At 42.1% G+C, this 21,640-nt stretch overlaps 4 protein-coding genes across 5 annotated transcripts in view; 1 reads left to right on the top strand and 3 right to left on the bottom strand.

Moving 5' to 3' along the window:
• LOC120902839 overlaps positions 1-1,437 on the bottom strand; it is a 32,209-nt gene extending 30,772 nt beyond the window's left edge. The window contains exon 1 of the mRNA XM_040311876.1: positions 569-1,437. Coding sequence (XP_040167810.1) covers positions 569-589 — 21 coding nt within the window. The 5' untranslated portion in view covers positions 590-1,437. The remainder of the gene's footprint in view (positions 1-568) is intronic.
• Positions 1,438-6,586: 5,149 nt separating this feature from the next.
• Positions 6,587-7,715, top strand: LOC120901639. The gene is made up of 3 exons (XM_040309755.1): positions 6,587-6,754; positions 6,813-6,974; positions 7,040-7,715. Exons 1-3 carry the CDS (start codon positions 6,665-6,667, stop codon positions 7,601-7,603), a joined length of 816 nt encoding a protein of 271 aa, XP_040165689.1. The 5' UTR covers positions 6,587-6,664; the 3' UTR covers positions 7,604-7,715.
• A 3,296-nt stretch (positions 7,716-11,011) lies between these two features.
• Positions 11,012-14,541, bottom strand: LOC120902676 (sodium/potassium/calcium exchanger 4-like). The gene is made up of 4 exons (XM_040311637.1): positions 13,885-14,541; positions 12,673-13,196; positions 11,853-12,603; positions 11,012-11,771 (listed from the first exon to the last, which is right to left on the bottom strand). The coding sequence occupies exons 1-4, from the start codon at positions 13,979-13,981 to the stop codon at positions 11,446-11,448; spliced, it is 1,698 nt and encodes a 565-aa protein (XP_040167571.1). The 5' UTR covers positions 13,982-14,541; the 3' UTR covers positions 11,012-11,445.
• A 1,436-nt stretch (positions 14,542-15,977) lies between these two features.
• On the bottom strand, positions 15,978-21,640 carry LOC120902675 (sodium/potassium/calcium exchanger 3-like). Of its 2 annotated transcripts, XM_040311634.1 has the most exons (7): positions 21,068-21,640; positions 20,841-20,979; positions 19,560-19,805; positions 19,328-19,464; positions 18,181-18,351; positions 17,706-18,108; positions 16,967-17,637 (listed from the first exon to the last, which is right to left on the bottom strand). In XM_040311634.1, exons 2-7 carry the CDS (start codon positions 20,947-20,949, stop codon positions 16,967-16,969), a joined length of 1,737 nt encoding a protein of 578 aa, XP_040167568.1. In that variant the 5' UTR covers positions 20,950-20,979; positions 21,068-21,640. The 2 variants fall into 2 exon arrangements, with proteins under 2 accessions (XP_040167569.1, XP_040167568.1); XM_040311635.1 differs by lacking the exon at positions 21,068-21,640 and having other exon boundaries at positions 15,978-17,637; positions 20,841-20,949.

Genomic DNA, 21,640 nt, shown 5'->3' on the forward strand with positions numbered 1-21,640 from the left:
CTTTGCTGCTGTCCGAAACGATGGGGACGTTGTGGTGCGGAGTTGAAAATTAACGTTCATCGAATTACAGTTCTTTTTTTTGTTTTGGTGGAAGGGTTCCCGCAGGAAACGGATCGTTTCGGTTCGGTTGCCGCATGGAGACCCTTTTTGTATCGGGCAGGAAATTAATGCTAACTCTTCCCTGGTGCTGGCTACCACCATTTTCGATTCGTTTTCTTAAACTCATGTTTTACAAGCTTAAGCAAAAGATAGCTAATTTAATAGCGTAATCATAATTTATTGAGCCACTGTCATATTGCTTCAATACTCATTGTAATCATTGTACTGCCAAACATTACTGATTGCTCTTTAATTAAAACCTCCCCGGAAATAGAGTCGGTGATGGTGACCCATCAAAGATTAGGCCCCAATCTAAGACGGCTTATTGATGACCAGGAACATGCTATCCGATCGTAAGGGCAATTAGCCACACATCGCGGGCAAGGTTGAGGTTTGCCAAACAATCGGTGTACTTAAAAAGCCGCTTCCTAGTCAACTACTGTTAAGAGAGAAAAAAAAAAACGCTTACCTCCATTCCGATCTGTCTCATGATGATTGCTGGAGCTAAGGTTGGGTCTCGGCTTTACGCGTTATCAATCGATAATACACCCCGAACCACCACGACCACTTGAAACGGCAGATAGCGATAGAGGGTATTGATTTAATCTGCCTCTATCTCGACGCACGGGCAAACCACCTTTTCGGTCGGTCTGACTACACTGCACCTGTGCAAACGTTTCCCCCTAAATGGAGCTTGGTTTCGGCTACACAACTTTTTTTTAGGATGATTCAACTAGTACAAAATGCTTCCCTTTGCTAAACACTTTAAAAACAAAACCGACTGGCGGCACCAACCAGGCACAACCTTACGGCAATGAATCGCTTTTTTTTTGACTGCCTATCTGCGTGACGTCAATTTGACGAGCTTGTTCATCCCAGCGGATCGAAAAGTCGAACAGGAGGAGCCTGACCTCTAATGGTACGCACCGTTCCCTTCCGATGGGGCCAAACACAACCGACTAATGATACACACTTTGACACACGCAGCACTTGTAACACGCAGGCGGGCCGAACCACACACAACGCCGATCGCGTGGATGTGCAAACGTATGTTCCGTTGATCGAGAGCTCACTTCAAATACAGGTGATCGTCACTCGTTTTTGTTTTTTTTGTGACCCTCAGCTTCTCTTTCGCAAGGTAGATGAACTCCGTTCTTCCGTTTCTAAACTACACCACTGCCCGCATCAGCACAACCAACCTACCAAAAAATGTTAGGCACGATCGCAACCGGATAGAAGGTGTGTTTGTGTGCAAGGGGCGATCGACCAGCGAGTTTTCACCTGTGCGCACTCGTCGACGATGCAATTGGAACTCGTGTGCTGGGTCAGCACGAAAGCCACCGTTTGGCGCGATTCAGTGCTCAGACTTCTGCTCCCAGGGAACGTGAGGCTCGCCTTTGCTCCAGCTGAGTTAGAGTGAGATAACCCCAAGTCGGTTCATTTGTGAGGGAATGTGAGGGAAATAGTTTCCCGGTACACTGTTTGGAAGTGAGAGAGCGCGAGAGAGTGCGCAAGCGGAAAAAAGAGCGCAAAGGGTGTCCATTTGCTCGCAAAGATAACGAACACTATGGAGCCTGTTGGGACAGAGCTCATCGCTTGAATAGCTTAAAATACAGTCTGTTCAAATCTGTATGTTATGTTTTAAATGTTATAATGTTATTTTTATTAAATGCTTCAAAAGGGCCACGCGACCCGTTGAATTTCAAATTAATAAATAACAAATGGCAAATGTGTATGGCAAACATAAAATCAGTATAATTTGTTTCAATAATTGTACTGTGCAGTATAAATTGCATTTTTCCTAAAACATTTGATGCGTTTAACAGCCAGAAACTAAAGAATTGTTTGTACAAATCGTATCAAATAAATGATATACTATCTATAAATATTATCTATTTTATCATAATAAAAGTACTAAATTTAATATAAATTTACTATAAATTTAAAATAGGAAAAAGTAGAACATAATGCCATTGCGATCATCGAAGTTCCTAATATACTTTTATCTTATAGTAATCAAAATATGCAGTTTTTTGTTTTCTTGTGGCCTTGGCTTTCAGTGACTAATTTCAGTGAGACCGGCAACAAATCAAACAGCCTATTATCGTTAAAAATATATTTCAATCTTCATTGAAAAAAAAACACATTACAAGCAACACATTGCCACAACATATCTGGACTGAATAGGATGAGTTTGAGTATTTACGACAAAAGTAGGTTCATTCAAATATTCAATAAACACAAAATTATTATCATTTGCTTGTTATTAATTGTTTGTTTTTTTTACGTTTGTGTTTATTAGTTTTAAGTTTTATTGGTTATGAAACATTTTCCCATTAAGCATGAGACTGGTAAAATTACCACAAAAAGGGTGTTTTAAAACGCACATTATGCTACAGATTTTTATTTTTTAATCCCCAAAGTAACTTAAATTTATCCATTTTAACAACATTTCATCCCAATGTGCAGCTTCATCAAGATATTTAAGCCTCAAGCTTTGATGAGAGTAAATTTTAAGTCACAGAGAGAAAGCGAGAGAGCTTTTTGGCCGCTTAAGCTTTTTATTTATTATTTCTTTAATAACAACTTTATCTGCATTTTTTGTTATTGGTACATCACGCAAAAATTGTGTTCATTTTTACATGTTTATGCACTACATTTGTACGTGGTAATCAGTAGCTTTTCCTGCATGTGGGAACAAAATTTGCTCATTAAAAACCCCCAAACCAACCGTCCAACAGTAAAACGAATATCATTAGCAGGTGGAAAACAATCAATCCATCTAACGATCGATAATTTTCGCTACTGCCACTAACGGCGATTCACCAGATTCACATCCATATTTCCCATATTTTTGCATCAATTGCTGAAGTTCATTAGCGCATCTCTCCCTGCTCGCACCTTCTTACCCACAGACGCGCGCGTGCAAACTTTACCAACCAACTCATTGGGTGTGCCGATGAGAACGGTCATTTGTTTTCCTTCCCGCCTGGACAACGGATCCTACGTGTGGCTGCGGTTTTTTATAGCTCCCGCATGTATGGGGCCCTGCATTAAGATACAGTTTTATGCATAACTGAGTGCAGTTGGCGGAATTATGATAGCGGTTGAAGGCTGGCGCTACTACCGGTTCGTTTAGGCCCGATGGCAGGCACGGGCGTGAACTGTTGGGTTGGATTGAATTTCAACCACCAACCAGGAAGACGATATAAACGACATGTGCAAAAATGCGTTTTGACGGGTTGAGTAACACGAGTTTTACCCCATGGATCGTTGCAATGATTGACATGTATATTTTATGTTTGAATAAATATATGTTTTGCAAATGTCATAAATTTTCGTCTAATCTGATCTTTATGAGCATTTGCACCTAATTTAAATCCCAAACCAGCTCTAATGTACCGTTCACCGGGCTGCCATAGTGCAAATGCAACCGTGCGTGTGTGGGTGGGTGTGGATGATTATTGATCGCATTTTGATGCTAATGGGCTACTCGAGCCATCGATCCGAAATGCCGCAGCTCCAATCAACCGTACTGATGGTCAAGCATACGCCCGTTGCCCGGTGAATCGCATCGAATTTATTTGCCCCTCCTATACCTCACGTCTTCAACCTCTTTTTCTCCTCTTTTGCTAAGTGGAAAATCGTTGTTGTATATTTATACATGAAAATTAAAAATTCTGCAACTGCGAGGATCGCAAAACTTACGCCCCAAAAGTTCGGGTTTGACGATGTGTACGGTTGGTGATTTATTTATTTCTTCTTTTTTGTTTGCACATATTGGCAAAATGTAAATGTGCCTATTTTTTCTGCCATTGTCAACCGGAAATACCCCCCCCCACCCCTGAAAGAGAAAGGAGAAATAGATCCGGAAGTAAAGAATTGACATTGCTGCTTTGGAAATGGAGTTTTGCTAACGACTTGCTTAATCGAACGTGACGCACGCGCTTCGAAAGTTTAACCGCGAATGGGACGCGCTTCTCTCGATACAAATCACAACGCAGCACCCGCAGCCAGCGTGCATTGTACCGTCAACGCTGTTTGAACTTTGGCACGAAATCTCTCCCGCTTGTGAATTCGCTAGACAAAATCCGCAAGCGTGTGTAACCATATGATCGCTCTCTACGACAGTTTTTTTTCACAATCGACAGCAGGTGAAATGCTGTGTTTTTTTTTGTCTCCGGGGAGGAAAAGTTTTCGGTCCGTTTACGTCTTTTTTTTGCTTGGTTTGGTTAATTGATGACCAAATAAATCACACACTTAGGCCAAAATTAGACAGTACGGCCCCGTGGCAGAGGCAAAGAAAAACACCACCCCAAACCAACCGTCGACCTCAATGAAGGCAATTTCGGACAAGAGTGTATGTGTGTGTGTGTGCTGGGCGGTGATTTAGGTTGACCGCGAAGGCCGTCCATCTAAACATTGCTGCCGGTAGGTACCCGTCATAATGCACTCCTCACTCGATGACTGGCGGCTGTCGATTTCTCTGCACACTTTTTTTGTTTGGTTTCTTCCATGCGGGGGAATTTTCTTTTACAGTTCGCGTGGTGCGGTGCTGGATAATATTAATAAAATTTCAATTATCGCATGAACGCTATAGTGCATTATGCGGTTTTTTAGTATTGGAAGATATGATTTATTGGTTGGATTTTCTTGTTCATTTTATGTTTTGCTTTTTGCGTGATGAATTACACATTTAATGTGTTTTTATTAATCGAATCAATCCCGAAAATTTCTTCTGTTAACAGTTTTGTTACATTTTTACTAATTTACTTATTGTTACTACTTTTTGAACTAAGATCGGAAGTTTAATTTATGACATATTGTGTACATGTGTTTTTATCCTTACTCATTACAGTTTTTAAATCCATTTCGTAAGGTCTGTTATTTATTAATTGTTGTGTTTCTTGTTTGTTTATTTTGTTTTGTTTTAGTATGGAGATGTCATTCTATCATTTATAGTATAACGTTTATTATATTTTATTAGTATATTTTGTTATTATTGCATAATTTTCATTTATCATCAATAGATAATCTTGGAGCCAAGTAATTACTGCATTGAATGAAAGGATATTGAAGTCACAATAAAATAAACCAGGGGCCTCCAAACTTTTCAGTTCGCGGGCCGCATTGCTTCAAAAATAACAATATTGAGGGCCATTTGACGCTACCTTTAACTGATGATTGAACTTTTAAATCTCGTGTTTATAACAAAATACTAAAGTTACTTGTACAGTTTCGCGTTACTAAAGTTTGAGTTTTGTATAAGAAAAGTAAAAAATACAATTTTATTTGAAAAAGTCATAATAACGTAATATTTATATTAACTCTGGCAAAGTCATCGTGGGCCGCATCATCAGCTCTTGAGGGCCGCATGCGGCCCCCGGGCCGTAGTTTGGAGACCCCTGCAATAAACTAAAAGAAAAAAATATCCATGAGTTGTGCTAGAAACCAAAACAAAACAGCCCCTAAACTACGAACGATAAATTATTTAACGAGACATAAAATTCTCACATAACGTACAACCAAAACAAACAAAACCATAAACATATAACAACATATGGAAGATGGTGCTTCATTCCTATCAAAACTTTCACTACTTTTTCCACCTGCTGCACTATCTATAAACTAATGATAAAGATTACACCAATAGGAAGTGAAATGGAGGTAGGCCTTTTTACCTGTTTTTTATTTTTTTTTTAAATAAACCTCCTCATTTTCCAATGAAGCGATCATATCACACCTAATACGTTGTGGCGATCGATCAATTGATGCGCGCGGTTCAAAGCAAACCAAATCGAGCGCATAGTTATCATAATTTGACTGCAACACCAATACAAACACCATACATGTAGCCAAGTTTCTTTTTAGAAATTTATCATTACCACGGTACGTGCATAATGAGGGAGGAAAACATGGTGTGTGTGTGTGTGTGTGTGTGTGTGTGTGTGTGTGTGCTGTGTCTGACTGTACTGGGTGCCAATTCCGGCAAACGTCTGAATAATTGAGATCTAGATCATGAAGAATCTTTCACGAAGAGCGTAGAAATTTGATCGTTTTTTAAGGAAAAGAGGGAGAAAGAGAGACGGGGTAAGGTTTTAGATATCATTTTGAAGCGGATAAAATGTGGGTGAGTCATTATGCGCTCAAAATGGGCGGGGGGAAATGTGTTGAAAAACAAAACCGAAATTACACGTAACAGTGCTGAACTTGGCTTAGCGTAATAAAGTTGCAAATGTAGCACAAACGGTAAATCTAATGATGATGGTTGCTACCGGATGAGTGCGGGGACTTTTTGGCCATTTAAAGTCGGTTTCTTTAATGAAGAAATATTGCCGAATAATTAACCTAGAACTAGATATAATTAATTAAGTGATTTTTTTGCAAGCAGCAACATAAATTCAAACTGATGTTAACTGAGCGTCAAACTTCTAGGTTAAAAAAGTAGGCACATTCTAGGACCCATTGCTGAACATGATCTAGTTAACGTGCTCAAATTGCTTTTTTGTTCCAATCCTAGCAACCTGTATAAAATAACTGTAGAAGGCAAATTCGCCCTGTCTTGATGTGCAAAATGGCTGAAACTGAAAACACTGACGCGCCAGAAAACTGTGAAATTAAGCTAGAATGTACAGAAAATTCTCATCCTTTCGAGGTAAGTTTTATCTCAGAAAATTATTCTGCAACTTATATTCACCATCCCTGTATTGCAGACGCGTATCTTAATGATCGCACCAGGAAATGAAAAGCATATTGGTCGCTATCGTAAAAAGAAATTAAACACAACACTGGATGACCACTTACTGTTTGACAATCGCATCCTGTCCCACACTCATGCTTTACTGTTGTTTCAAGAAGGAAAGCTGTATCTTAAGGTGCTTGAACGGTTGAAATGTATTCTGAAACACTATTCATAACTTATCACACACTTCTTAAAAAGGATCTTTGCAGCTCAAATGGGACGTACCTGAATGGTGAATACATTGGACCGGCCAGTGAGGAAGCGAACGAACCACAAGCGCGGCAGCTGAAAACGGGGGATGTTTTGCGCTTTGGAAAACTACGCACCATTGATGGCGAGTTGATTAAACCGATCGAGGCAAAGCTTACGATACAATATCCACCCTCAGTGCAGGTTGAAGGCAGCAAGCAACCTCCCGTAAACTATACCCCCTGCGAGGGTCAGCAGCTTGAGCAAACTGCACCCGTGGAACAACGTTCCGGCAAACGCTCTGCTCCTTCATCAACCATCAGCAAGGCAATGAAGGGAAAAGGTAAACCAGTATCCTGCAAAACGGCTGAACGATCAACGGTGACAGAGGAAATACAGCTCTCCACCAAATCGACGCAAAGTGTACACACTGAGGAAAAGAAACCATCTACCGCGTGTGGCAATTGCGAATTATTGACTCAAGAATTTTACAACTATCGAAAACGGGCACTGATTGCAATTGCCTTCTGTCTAGCGATTATAGTAGGCTACCAACAATATGTGAAATTTTAAATGGTTCGAAGCTGACGGTTGGTTTGGGTTGGATTTTAGTGCCCTAGAATAAACATTACTGTGCCACAGTGAGAGACAAGAGGCAAACAATTTCAGTGAAAATTTCAAGCGATATTTTAGTCTCCTTTTTCTTTATTAAATGTACAGATAAGCACAAGCCTTTATGTATGAAACAGTACAGAGGGTTCCCAAGTCCCACAACTCCACTAAACGACCACTAAACGGGTTCTAAACGGCTAAAGCTCTCAACCTAAATGGTACATAAAAAGACTTCGTTTAGCAGACGACAAACGACTCATGATATATAACGCTGTGTTCTAAAGCGGCATCTATTGAGCAAACTAGTGAAGCTAAGGAGCTTTCTTTTTATATGGATATTTGATTTTTCAGTCGTTTAACTTTCATTTCTATAACCACCTACCCGGGTATGTTTTGCTTATTCTTTTTATGATAACTTTTTATTGGATTATCGAATCGATCTAAAAAAAATAGAATGCATAGAGAAACATATTTTACAAAAGTGGTAAAAAAATCAGAATTTTAAAAAATTTTTAAATGTAAAAATAAAAATAAAATCAACTTTTACCCCTTATTTCTATAACCACCTACCCGGGTAGGTAATACATACAATAAAGGATTTTGGTCTCGATTACTCGCTAATTTTGTAATGATATGTATAGAAATGCATGTAGGGTAAATGTACCAATAGTGGTGCAATTTGTAGTGGTACCAACGTGTTTTAATAGATTTAAAGTGTCAGGAAGGACAATTTCTGAATATTTTAACACATAACAATTGGAATATGTTTTATCATCGCAATCACAACCATTTTTACCCTGAAATACATCAAATTTACGGAAAAATACATATTTTTGTGACTGCTTCGTTGTACCTATAATGGTGGTATGGTTCCTATAGTCGTCGTATTGTGTTCCTAAAGTGGGTGGTAAACAAAGATGCATCAAAAACGGTGTATAATATCAATGAAACTTAGTTTCGAAGCTGTTTTCGTATGAATATCAAGGATTACTGCCATAATATAGGTTTTTGCGTAATTTAATCGTAAAAAAAATGTATAAATTTGATCGATGAAACTATTGACTAAAGTACTGCATCACACTTGTCGTCAACCTACACGCGGAAGAGTGTGCTTGATTTGAAGTCAATTTTTCATTCAGCCATATAAGCGAATTTTGGCCTGTTTTTGGTAAATTAGCTACATAAAACTCATTTCTGTTGCTTCTTTTAGTGTAAACAGTACGACATGTCAAAAATATCCCCGAAAAAAATCTACAACGACCCGTTTTTATTGATTTTACAACTATAACCACTATAGGAACATGCCTGTTTTGTGTACCTATAATGGCACTATGGTGAAAAACACTTTAAAATGCATAAATATGGTCAAAAGGCAAATAATTGTAGTAAAACAATAACATTTCATAACAGTTATGTTGAAAAACTAATAATTGCGTGGTTATGTGGTCATTTAGAACGTTAACAGAAAAATGAGTTTCGTTATGAAATCCTAAGGATTTTGGAAAAATGTTGACACATTTCACAAAATAGTAGATTTTTCGGTCACTAAGTAACGAAATGGCCCCATTAAACTTTTAAATCTTTTGCAAAAGGCTAAAAAACATTGCACACTAACGTAAATAACTCAATTACATGTAATTTGCCGTATGAAGCGCATTTGCATTCAATTTATGTAACAAAAAGCCATACTTCATATATTTATAAAATAAAAAGAAGTATTGTTATTATAGCTGCATAGAATAAGTTAAATAAGACATTTTTTTACCAATAAAAATACAAATTCCCTTATAAAATGTATTACCTACCCGGGTAGGTGGTCATAAAGATGAGGGTGTATTTTTGGTCATAGAAACGAAGGTTAAGCTTATTGTGTGGCGCTTGGGTTATCGCTATTAAATGATATTCACTCGGCAGATATCCATTAGTCTGAAAATGTAATCTAAATAGCATAAAAACTAGTAAATCTATCAATCCAATGAGCTAACTCTTATCATTCATTTCTTTTCAAAAGCATTTTTTGTAATTTCTGTATGTCCAGCTCAACCATGCAACTGTGCCGACTGTGCACTAAAACATCGCGTACCATATATCGCAGCCGCAGTCCCACTGTGGCGAAACGGATCGAAAACATCGAAAGTCGTTGAAATGCGTTTGAATTTCTATTCCGTTGTACGGAGTGTGGTTCGATTTGGATTAGGTGTTGAAATAAAGTTTTCCATTTTTGTTTTTTTTTTATTTCCATACTCATTTTAATTTTTTTTAAAATAGCCGGTCTCGTAATACAGTCGTCAACTCGTACGACTTAACAACATGCCCGTCATGGGTTCAATCCCCAAATAGACCGCGCCGCCATACGTAGGACTGACTATCCTGCTATGGGGAGGAATCAATTAGTCACTGAAAGCCTAAGCCCACAAGTGGGTACAGGCAGGCCTTGACCGACATCGGTTGTTGAGCCAAAGAAGAAGAAGAAGACTCATTTTAATAAAAGCCTGATTAGAAAGCAAAGCAAAATACAGCTATGTCAAATTATACAAACTTAACGAAATGTATAATAGAAGTATTAACAATTATGATACATTTACCTAATACAGATTAATCAATAAAACAAAATTTCAAATTCCCTCAAAATTCCCTCCCTCCTTAAAGCTCTCCAAAAGAAAAGTAGTTTCATAGTCTCAAATATTGATTTCTCTTCTCCCGGTTTGGTCCAACATCCGCGTGGTAAATCAGACTACAAGATATCACACGCATTAAAAAATAAACAACAACAAACATTTCAAAAACAAACAGTGTCATTGTTCACCTGTGCTGCGTGCTTAGAGATCCGTCTTATCACTATCAGTCCGAATGAGTAAACGGTCCTGCGAGCGCTTCAATTTAACCTTCCGCTTTGTTTGATCGTGTCAGCAACAAACAGGATGACACACCACCGCACCGGATGATGGGCTGTATCCGCCCGGTGCGATCGCAAATGGGTCAACCTCTCTGGTCGAATGTGGACAAAGTGTATTATTTCATTTATGACCTAAGGTGACCGGTTAAGCCGCAGGGCAGTACAATTTGTGTCAGTAATATTCCATCGTGAGGTGTCTGTTATGATACTAATTATTGATAATCGTTTCTTGAACCTGGCCTGATATCTGCGCATCTGACATGCAAGATGTCGTTGCTGTCAAGCCAAACGGTCTCTGTTCCCCCAAAATAAATCTGATTACCAGCAGAAACGTTTATTACACCAATTGTGGGTATGTGAGTGATTTTGATATCTCTACGAGGGTGTGCAGATAAAGCCGCCAAACAAGATCATATCGCTTGGAACTGGTTTAAAGCGGTCGTCAAACAAAATCTATCGTGTGAAACAATGTACCTGTTGTACTTGTTGGTTGGTCGTTTTATTGTTCTCAAAATGCAATGTAATGAGTGAATTTGTAAGCATTGTTAAGTGCAATTGACCCTTCAGGCTTTCAGCTATCATACGTTTACAAAAAGTTTTTTAAACGAGTTTGTTTTTACTTTTTAACATCTATTTTATTACAAAGCAATTCATTTTGCTCAATATGCTCTTCGTCTCTGTTCCCAAAGAGCCGAAAAATAATTTAAATTTACTAGCAGCTAAATTCAACATTCAGTTGAGCTATTGTCCTAACAATGTACAAACCTACTTTGCATTCTCACTACGAACGACACCCCTAGCCACGTGCTTCAGTGTGCGTTAGATTCTCGCATACACTCTACTTCGTACTTTATTTATATTACAGTTTTCCCCGTTTTAACTATCTATACGACGAGATGTCTTCGCCCTAGCATCGATTGTCGGCAGGGAAAAATACATCCAGCTCGACTAGTATCATAAACGTGACGATCACGAGATACCCAACGGCTAGCGCCAGTCCGACCATCTTTCGCAGCGTATACTTGGCTACGTACAGTACGGCGTAGAGCGTGAAGATAGCTCCAAACAGGGCGAGCACCGAATACTGGATACCGTACGACTGAATCGCAATGTACGCTCCCGTCGACGGACCGCCGTCGATCATTGTCCTGATAAACCAGGGCAACCCGAGTGAGAACAATATTGCGAGCGTATTTGCTCCCAGTGAGTTGGAAACACCCATTGCGCCATTACCTTGAGAGAAAGAGAGAGATAAATCAAACAAAACCCATTAGTATGATCGAAGTGAGCATGTCTGAAGACTCAAAGACCTACCTCGCCTAATAAGCGTGATTGCAGATGCTGCTTCCGGCATACAGCCGCCAAATGCAAGGAACGTCATGCCCATCACCGTGTCCGGTATGCCAAACGTATTTCCAATCACCGAGATCATCCAAAACACCAGGTAGGCACTCACCCCGATCCACCCAATACAGCACACGAACGTCAGTGGGTAGAGCTTACGGAAGCGAAGCGGATCCGGTATGGTCAGAAACACGACAAACCGGTACGGCCAGGTAAAAATCCACATAATCGTTCGCCAGCCAGCAAAAGACGCTTCTGGAAGTTGGGTCAACTCGCTCCACTTCACACTTTTCACCGACTCCACTGAACTGTTAGAGCGAGATGGATCTACCGGTTCGATAGGTGCACTTGTAGAAGACTCACTGCTCGGGGGAAGCTTCTTGGTCGATTCAACATCCATCCCAACGAGAACTCCATTGATAGCGTGCCCTAAGATGGCTATGTTGTATTTCTTCGGTACCTTGTCGTCTATCGTGCCATCCTCGGGCTCTGGTTCCAACCGTCCGCAAAGATTCCACCGGTTCTGGATGTAGTGCATGGCAATCCTCTTTAACGACTCGTTCTTAAACATCACCACAAAGTACAGCACGTAAGTGATGCTGAAGAGCATCGCTTCGTACCACTCGATGCGACCGTCCCACACGCACACGACCAACAGCGTGGTGGAGATGGTGACGATAATGGAATCGCGTGTCAGTGGCCACCAATCCAGCTGCACATGCTGTGAACATAAAGCATACATTTTAGTACAATAATTCGGGAACTACTATTACTAGCGAGCCCAACTTACCATCTTTGTCAGCAAACCAACGAGCGCGGCAACGCCCAAGGTATTAAACAGCATGGAGCCCATGATCGTGCCGACACCAATGTCCGAGTCTACTGCCAGCGTGCTGATCGTGTTGGTAAAGAACTCCGGCATTGAGGTAGCGGTCGCCATAAAGGTGGCGGCCGCCACGTCCTGCGACAGCTTCAGATCCTCGCACAAACATTCGACCGACGGTAGGAAGTACTCGCTGCAAACGTACGCCAGCAGCATGAAGAAGTAGATCGCGGCCAGAAAGTGTAACACGATGGCACCCTGCAGTCGCTGTTCCTCGGTGAACAGGTCGGGTGGCAAGTCGTCCAGGCTGCTCGTCACGATGCATATCGACGGAGAACCGGACGCGTTCTGAGATTCATTCCCCGTGGCTGTGTCGGATGTGTTCGGAGGGTAAAAGTCGATAGTAGCCCTGGCGGCAACAGACGAACCACCACCCAGCAGTACAGTAGTAACATTGGCCACAGCTCCTCCGTTGGTGTATATTCTGGGCACTGCAAAACGAAAGGGGGGAATGTTAAATTAAACACACCAAAACTGTAAAGTTCATCGCAGACGGCGACTGACGGCGCTAGACAAATCGATCTAGTAGCCAGTGGAACGACTAGTTATCGATTATAGTTCCCACTGTGGTCGTGATACACGGTGTCGTCTCGCGGACTCCCGCCAGCACTTGGCGTTGTTTGGTTTGCTACACTGTGTTTACTGTATGTTCTCGTATTTGTGGACGCCATTGATCACGTTTTTCAAGCACAACGAGAGTTCCACTTTGTTTGCTTTTTTCGCGCTTCTCCTCAAGGACTTCTTAGTTTTATAACCTCCACCACCAATCTAAGAAGGCTGCCCTTCTTCTGTCACAAAACACTCGACAGCAGCAGATCGAGAGGAAGGTTTGTGAGTGTATGCGTGTGTGTGTGTGTAAATAAGTGAACTTGTTTCTACTTTCTAAACAGAACCTTGTTAATCAAACACCGAGCAGCAAAGGTAAGGGTTTCTTTGTGAATTTAAACTTGTGTTGTGAATTTGGTACGAGGACGGAGCTTTTGTAGAATAACATGAGCCATTTCGTTTAGTTGAAATGTTTGCACACAGTTTACTGGAATAATTGAAAACACATTTTCGTACGACACCTCTTCACTCACTTCGCCATTTCTTAAACTCATTTCTTAAACCTATTATTACCGAATATGGCGGCAACGTTGGGCACACCGAGCAATAACACTAGCAGAAGCGTTGCACCAGCAGCAGTCCTACGACTGCCATTCCGCAGCTGCACCATCGTTTTGTTACATTAGCATTCACAAGGAATATTTCTTCAAAAAAACACTTGTTTCAATTTGGCTCCCTTCGTTCTGGAACTATCCGTAGCTACGTTGCCCAAAGAAAACCACTTTCACTGCCTCCTTCGATGTGTCTGGCAGAGCGCGCTCCGAGTACCGAGTTACTCCGATTGAGTCTGAAGTGCGACTGACTGCGTCTGATTGGCGTGGTTCTAATGGGAATCCCTATTTTTACTCCCAGATATTGCACCTGATATGACGGCGGGACGCCCACACAGATCCCCAGCCTTTCGTCTTCGCTGCGCTATCGGCAAACGTAATTGGTCCACCAGGGACCGCAAATTATCCGGAACACACGGGAACCCCGTCATTGGCGCACTGTCTGCGGCTTCCCATCAGCTGTCCCAGTCCTCCCAGTGCCATACGAATCGTTCTATCTTCGTTCCGGCTTCGTATGAAAACACTCTTTTCCTGCAAGATGCCTCCGTGCGAGTCACATTCCAACTGGCTGCTCCGTTGTATGCAGGGGTTTATCAGGGGGTAGTTTAAAGTGGTGGGAACCCGACGCTTAAGTGCGGGCAACGGTACACAGAGGCCCGGTTACGAAGGGTGCTCTAAGACGTCAGACAAATATCCGGAATGCAATAGCCGCTGACTTCGCTGTGACATGAGGCTTTAATGAGGCCACCATCAGGCAAATACTGCTTCCGACTCTAGGGCTGTGTCCGGTTTTGTGACGGGAGAAAGTGTTTGGCAGGTAATCGATCCGAACCCACACACACACACACCACGTGGAAATATTGCCTAATGGTGAGAACGTGTAGGGCGCCACCTTCTCTTAATCTCTTGAACAGCTCTTAACGCAAGCTAGCCGAACAGCTAGAAAACCTTAACATTGAACCAATGAACCAACTTCACACACAAGCCACAGAGCGTCTGAAAAGGAGCAACTAGGGTCGAGTGTGTGTGTTGAGGAGATTGTTTTATTGATCCCCTCACAAACGATGACTCTTGAAACATCATTAAATGCCATTCGATATCAGTCATTTGTGGACGTTACTCCGCTGATGGGAGAACCGTTCGCTCGGGACCCCAAAACGCTGTCTGTGCTCATCGGTACGCACAGAGCAGGAAGGAAAACATCGGGCACCGCTTACAGTATGATAAGAAAATCAAAGCGTTGATGTCATGGTCACTGTTTTCTACCGCTCGTTTGTAGTGGCGGATATTCCGGACTCGCTAAAGAGATACTAGAAATACGCACTGAAAATCGTTTGATATCTTGATGCAAGAGCAGAAACATTACTCATTCAGGCCGAGCATCCAAGATCTGTCTGCGGAGGACTGACTTCCACGATCACGCGGAGTCAAATTAGATAGGGCGGAATATCTGGGACGCGTTGAGATTAATTGAAGGGCTCTGTAAAGCCGGCAGTGTCAATGATAACACAAGATAAGAACAAATTAAGTCTGTGCACTTTATGAAGGGAGGCGCATTTCACAGAATGTAGTCTGTATTGATGTATTAAATCATTAAGATAACCATTGTTGGTTGAGATTACAGTAGAAGTTGGATTATGAAACTCCCATGCATTAATGTTTGTTATTACCAGTTTTTTTTTCCCAGAATGGATCCTGTTGGGTTGTCTGCTGTTTCAATGTCTGAATTGTGTGTGCTAATATGGTGACCATATCTATCAACAGTGTTCCAATGTTGAAATATAAGGCTGTGATCACACAAAATCATATTGAAAAGATAATGGTTACGGAAGTTTTTGCTTATTATAGAGACTCCCGGAGTTAATAATTATAATAATTCATCAATTGATCATTTTTAATGTTAGTGTCTAATACATCCTTGTTAGGTAGTCAGTTCCTGCTTGCAGTCTCCTAGTAGACCTTATCTCCAATAATATCGCATTGCGCAAGTTAAACAAAAGACGTCCAGACGAGTTCGGATGCATTGTACACTCAAACCATTTCACGCTAACCGTGTATTGGGCGCTGTTTCTAAATCGCTAAAGAGTATTTTATTTTGATTGCGAACCGTGTCAAATATTTTCAATATTCGCGACGGCGTGTTATATAAACCGTAATAGTGTTTCCAACGCACCCCTGGTTAAGTTTACGTTCACTTCCTTTGCAATAAATGCAAAAAAAAACCTAGCCGGGGCTTCCTTTTCAATGTCCGCATGCAACGCTGTTTGTTTTTGTCGCCCTCTATCACGTCTACATCCCTTTGCGGTTAAGTTAATAGACGATAGTTGTAGATCAAAAATTTAGAAACCAAAAACGACACACTAGTATGCCGCCGTCCACCACCAGCAAACAGCTTGATGATGAATCAAGCAAACAATCAAATGAAAAGTTCAAACATGCACTGAAAATCGAAATTGTAGTCACAACAAATAGACATCAACAATAGTGGATAATGTAAATCCGATCGGCAGGTCTGCCGTATTCATAAGGGTCAAACGTAAATATCACACAAATGCGCATGCAAACACAAACCAGCATCACGGCCTGGACAACGAAAAGGAAGATCCTGCTGTGTTGGGGATTAAAGGCGATTTGATAGCAAGATAGTGCTGTATAAGGTTTAAGCGTTCTACACTTAACTAATACTCAGCTAATCATTAGATGTACCGTAAGGCAGCACTGATACTGTTGGGCCGGAGAGGAGGGACTGTGCCTCGGGAAACACCTTCAACGTGTAGGCAAGGCAAGTAGATCGGGAATCCTAATAAATTCGTATTAAGCAGGCGATCTTAACCACTAGTCGTCACCCAAATACCATTTTTCTTGAGCTTCTGGATACTTCCGCTTGTTGGGGGAGGTTTTTGAGCATTTTGCTGAGGGAGCATTCCACCTGGTATGGTTACCCTGATTGAGAGTATAAGTGGCCGAGCTCTGCAAACGGGATGGGAGGTTTTGGAGGGGAGTTGAGGGTACCGACATATCTGGGATTGGCAGCTTCGCTCCCGCTAACACTCCTCGCCGGAGGGAATGATGATATCGAGCTCGTTTAATATCATGAACGCAACGATGATGCCGTACCCGACGAACAGCACCATACCGACGCGCTTGCGCAGCTTGTACACGGCGACGTAGATCACCACGTACAGCCAAGCAATCGCACCGAGCAGCATAATGATTGAGTACTGCAGCCCGTATGAGGCAATCACCAGGTACGCATTGGTACCGCTGCCACCATCGGCCAGTGTGCGGATGAACCAGGGCAACCCGAGCGAAAACAGGATCGCGAGGGAGTTCGCACCCATCGCGTTCGAAACGCCCATCGCACCACTGCCGGAGCGAATGACCAGTACGGCCGAGACCGCTTCCGGCATGCAGCCACCGAACGCCAGGAACGTAAGCCCCATGACCGACTCCGGAATGTCGAACGTGTAGCCAATGATGGAGAGCAGCCAGAAGATCATGAACGCGCAGCCGGCCAGATAGATGATGCACATGATGAAGGTAAGGGGGTACCAGCGGCGCATTTGCGGCAGCGGCGGGATGGTGAAATTAGTGACGAACCGGAGTGGCCAGCTGTACCACCACCAGATCGCACGATACCAAGTTTCGGACGAGATCTTCCACAGCGTCATATCGTCGTACTCGCCCGGGTCATCCACGACGTGCCGGGAGGGAACTGTAAACCAATGGGAATAGCTGTTAGATATCAGGCCTTGGTAGTGTTTCATTTTGGGCATCACTTACTCTGCAGTTCGCCCATCTTCATCTTCGTTTCTGCCATCTGCTCCGACAGAATGGAAGCTGTCGATGCACGGAACGCGGGCTTTTCAAGCGTTTTTCGCGCCAGATTGGGAATGGTAGCAATTTCCTGCTGTGCCTGTGCCTCGGCTGCAATCCGCTCGTCCTCCTCGATGTTGCGGATAACTCGCGCGCAAAGATTCCACTTCACCTCAATGTACTTCTTGGCAATCTTCATGAGACGTTTGTTTTGGAACATCAGCACAAAGTAGACGAAGAACAGGATGAAGAACACCATCGCCTCGTACCAGTAGATTCGACCGTCCCACGCGAACCCGATCAGCAGGGCGACGTGGGCGGAGAACACGATCGAGTCGCGTGTTAGCGGCCACCAGTCCAGCTGGACGGGCTGTTCAAGGAAATTCAGGAAAACTAGAATTAATAACTCGTCAACAATTATTTGTTTGACAAGAATACTTACCGCCTTCGTCGCCAAGCCAGCTAATCCTGCCACACCGAGTGTGTTGAACAGTAGCGAACCCATCACCGTACCGAGCCCCATATCGGAGTCTGCAATGAACGTACTGATCGTGTTGGTGAAAAACTCCGGCATCGTGGAGGCGACGGCCATGAAGGTAGCGGCGGCAACATCCTGCCAAAGATCACGAGGTAATTATCATGTACATCAAAGCGTTCGAACCACAAAGAATCGTCTGCAATAGCAGCTACACTGCGTGTCGATATCAGTACACGGTTTGGATCTTCACTGCAGTAATCGTACCGGATCAAGTTCGCACACCGCAGTGTGATACTAACGAAATGATTGATAGGGCACGTGCTCCCCAATGCCCGGGCGGGGTACGCCAAGCAGGTGTGGAACCCCGCACAAGCGAGGCTTGCATGAACTGGAACCTAGGGTCCAGTAAATCACCACCGATAAACGCGATACATACGGTTCAACGGTGATAAAGCAATACCGATTACGAGCGGTGGCAGGTGAATTGAAGTTTTGTGTAGCCGTAAGATTTATGTGGCCTTTTGTTACTGGCAGCAATCGAGCTTATATTGAGATCAATTCTTAGAGGACCATACTCCATGCAGCCGTGGGTAGGAATAAATCATTCATAAAGACGTGCGTCTCAAACGTGCCTGAATTTAAATATTTTTTTTTAAAGTGAAAGGACCTTCCCCTACGACGCAAACGTAACGCGCTAGGTGTTATCATTTTTATATCTATCTTATCTGTCCTTACAGTAGCGTAGCCCCAATTCCGAATGTATCAGTATAGTTAATGCTTCACTTTGCGTGTGGGTGTGTAATTAGGCAAAGAGTCTTTTTTAATTTAATTTCCACTGTTTCTCTGACGCCTTCCATTACCTTGCATTCCCTCTACTGTCACTCTAACTGTCGAGACAAATTTTGTCCATTTATCATACTGTTCTGTCACATTTATCAGCACAGCGTCGTCACAGGCCGGATTAGTTATCGGTGCTTAGACGCTTAAGCTCTCCCGTAGATATTAAACCCATTATGATGAACCTTCTGTTTTGTTGTGCGAACAGGCATGCAGACAAAATTGCGCATCCGTTTGCTTGTATTTATTTACTTAAGTCGATTTCGACATTTACCTGTGTCAGATTAAGATCCTCGCAGATACATTCGACCGAAGGTAGGAAATATTCGCTGCAGATGTACGCCACCATCGTGAAGAAGTAGATCGCACCGACGAAATGCAGCACGATTGCGCCCTGCAACCGTTGTTCCTCTGTTGTATTCAATGATTCCAATTTACATATTAATCATTCTAAAGCACTTTATCCAAACACCGCTCGGCAGGGGTGCTGAACCGTTTGCACTTACGCGTAAAGATGTCATCGGGCAAATCATCCATCGAGGAACCTCCCGAGCAAAACATTTCAACCTTCTTGCCGTCGGGCAGCACGTCATAGCTGATTCTTCGCCAGGGGTACCAATGCCAGGTGAGCTTCTCCAGCTCTATCCTTTCATCCAGCGTTAAGTGTATCGGCACGGCTACGGTGCTGTTATCGGGGAGGGAGTACAAGTTCAGTTCCGTCGTTGTGTCCCCAAGAGGATCCGTTGAAAGATCTGTAAGAAAGAAGATGTATTAGCTGTCTAGGATACTTTTATGTTACAATGTGTTGAAAATAATGCAGCAAGCTTGAAATTAAGACTGATTCCACAAAATCTATCAAAATAAATTGCGAAAACTGTGTTTTTTATATGCTACAAACTTTTTGGATATATTTTTTTCTGACTCAACCTTCGGTCGGGCAGTAATGTTAAATTTAATAACAAAGATAAACAAATATAATCTATCTCTACACCTAGATTTGCCTTACAAAAGAGCGGCAACCAGCTCTTCCTACGACATAAAGCCACAAGCTGCAAGATGGAATATTAGTCATATGACATCATTTAAATCAATTCCTTTGTTATGTAGACATACCAATCCCGCCGACAAATATTGTTTTTCAAAAAAAAAAAAAAAGAAAATATATAGTAGAACTTATAATACATGAAAACAAATGCTTTGAAGTATTTTCGCTTTATTATATTCCGCTTAACTGATACCACACCCACACAAATCAAATTGTAAAATCAAATCAAAATTGTAACAAAACTTCAAGGGGTATTTTTGTCCTGATCAATTAAACCTAATTTAATTATATTTGGTGATAATTTTGATGATTTTCAACGACGCTTGGATGGCTCTATATATCCCTTTGTATGGTATTTTTGCATGATAACAAATACCACCAACCGGAACACTTGCGTAAAAAGTGCAAAAATAAGAACAAACAGTATTCGCAGTTTTAATCGTGACGATACGATACGTCTGAAATATTTTCATTTTAATTGTTTCACGCCCAATTGTTGTCCTGAAACCTGTTGAAAATATTTCTTTGTTCAGTCCCTCGATGAGGCATTTAGGCATTTCATACTTAGCTATACAACTATTTAATGTTGCGTGTTGCAATTATTTGGACATTAGACCAATATTGAACCTTTAAGCCTTTATCTCAGACCGTAGTATGAAAAGAATGTCTCTTCACACAGAAAAAAAACATCTGCAAAGTGAATCCTTAACTTTATTTTATCGTTATACTGTAGTAACCTTACCTAAATGATCTGAATGAGGATTGCTATCGATCACCACCATGGACATTGCGACGGGGATTAAAAGCACGAACGTGCTAACCGTCCGCAGACGGCTTAGCGCTGGTGTCATTCTGACGGTATGCTATCAGAAGACACAACACTAAACAAATCTATCAGTAACTATCTTTACAGCAAACACTTTGTTTTTCTCTACCAATCGTAATAGTCACATACACAGGCACACTCACATAAACAATTGCATGCACTTTAGCGTCGAGAAGCTATGGGTACATCTGTGCGTAAACGCCTGTACATCCAAACTCTCTCACGTAACAGCCTCCGGGCCACACGACAACACTTTACACCGAGCCGCTGGTACCGTTGCACACATTCACGTACGTCCAGCTCACAAACACGCCGTACGGCCGTAAATAAGCACTCAATTTTCTGTAAGCACCTGTTACTGAACTTGCTGTTTCCCAAACACCACCTTACTATCACTTAAACTTTAGTGACACGCAGACTAGATACGTTTGTATCTAATTTTAACGATGAAAAAACAAAACAACAAACAGACACACAAGAATATTGATTTTTTCACTTCTTCACCTTCACGCAGGATTCTTCGACCATATGGCAAGTTTCCAGCAGCACAGCTGAGCGGATCGAGTAGCGGCTGCCTAAATGACCGGTTGTAGCAACTCGTCCGCCTGGGTCGCTGCCCAATGCGTTTCTGACCAGTGCCCGAAAGGCGATGGTAGATTTTTGGCTTTACCGTCCTGCACACCTACGGATACATCATATCAGATTTGATGATGTTT

This window comes from Anopheles arabiensis, chromosome 3 (assembly GCF_016920715.1).
Source record: "Anopheles arabiensis isolate DONGOLA chromosome 3, AaraD3, whole genome shotgun sequence".
NCBI lineage: Eukaryota > Metazoa > Arthropoda > Insecta > Diptera > Culicidae > Anopheles > Anopheles arabiensis.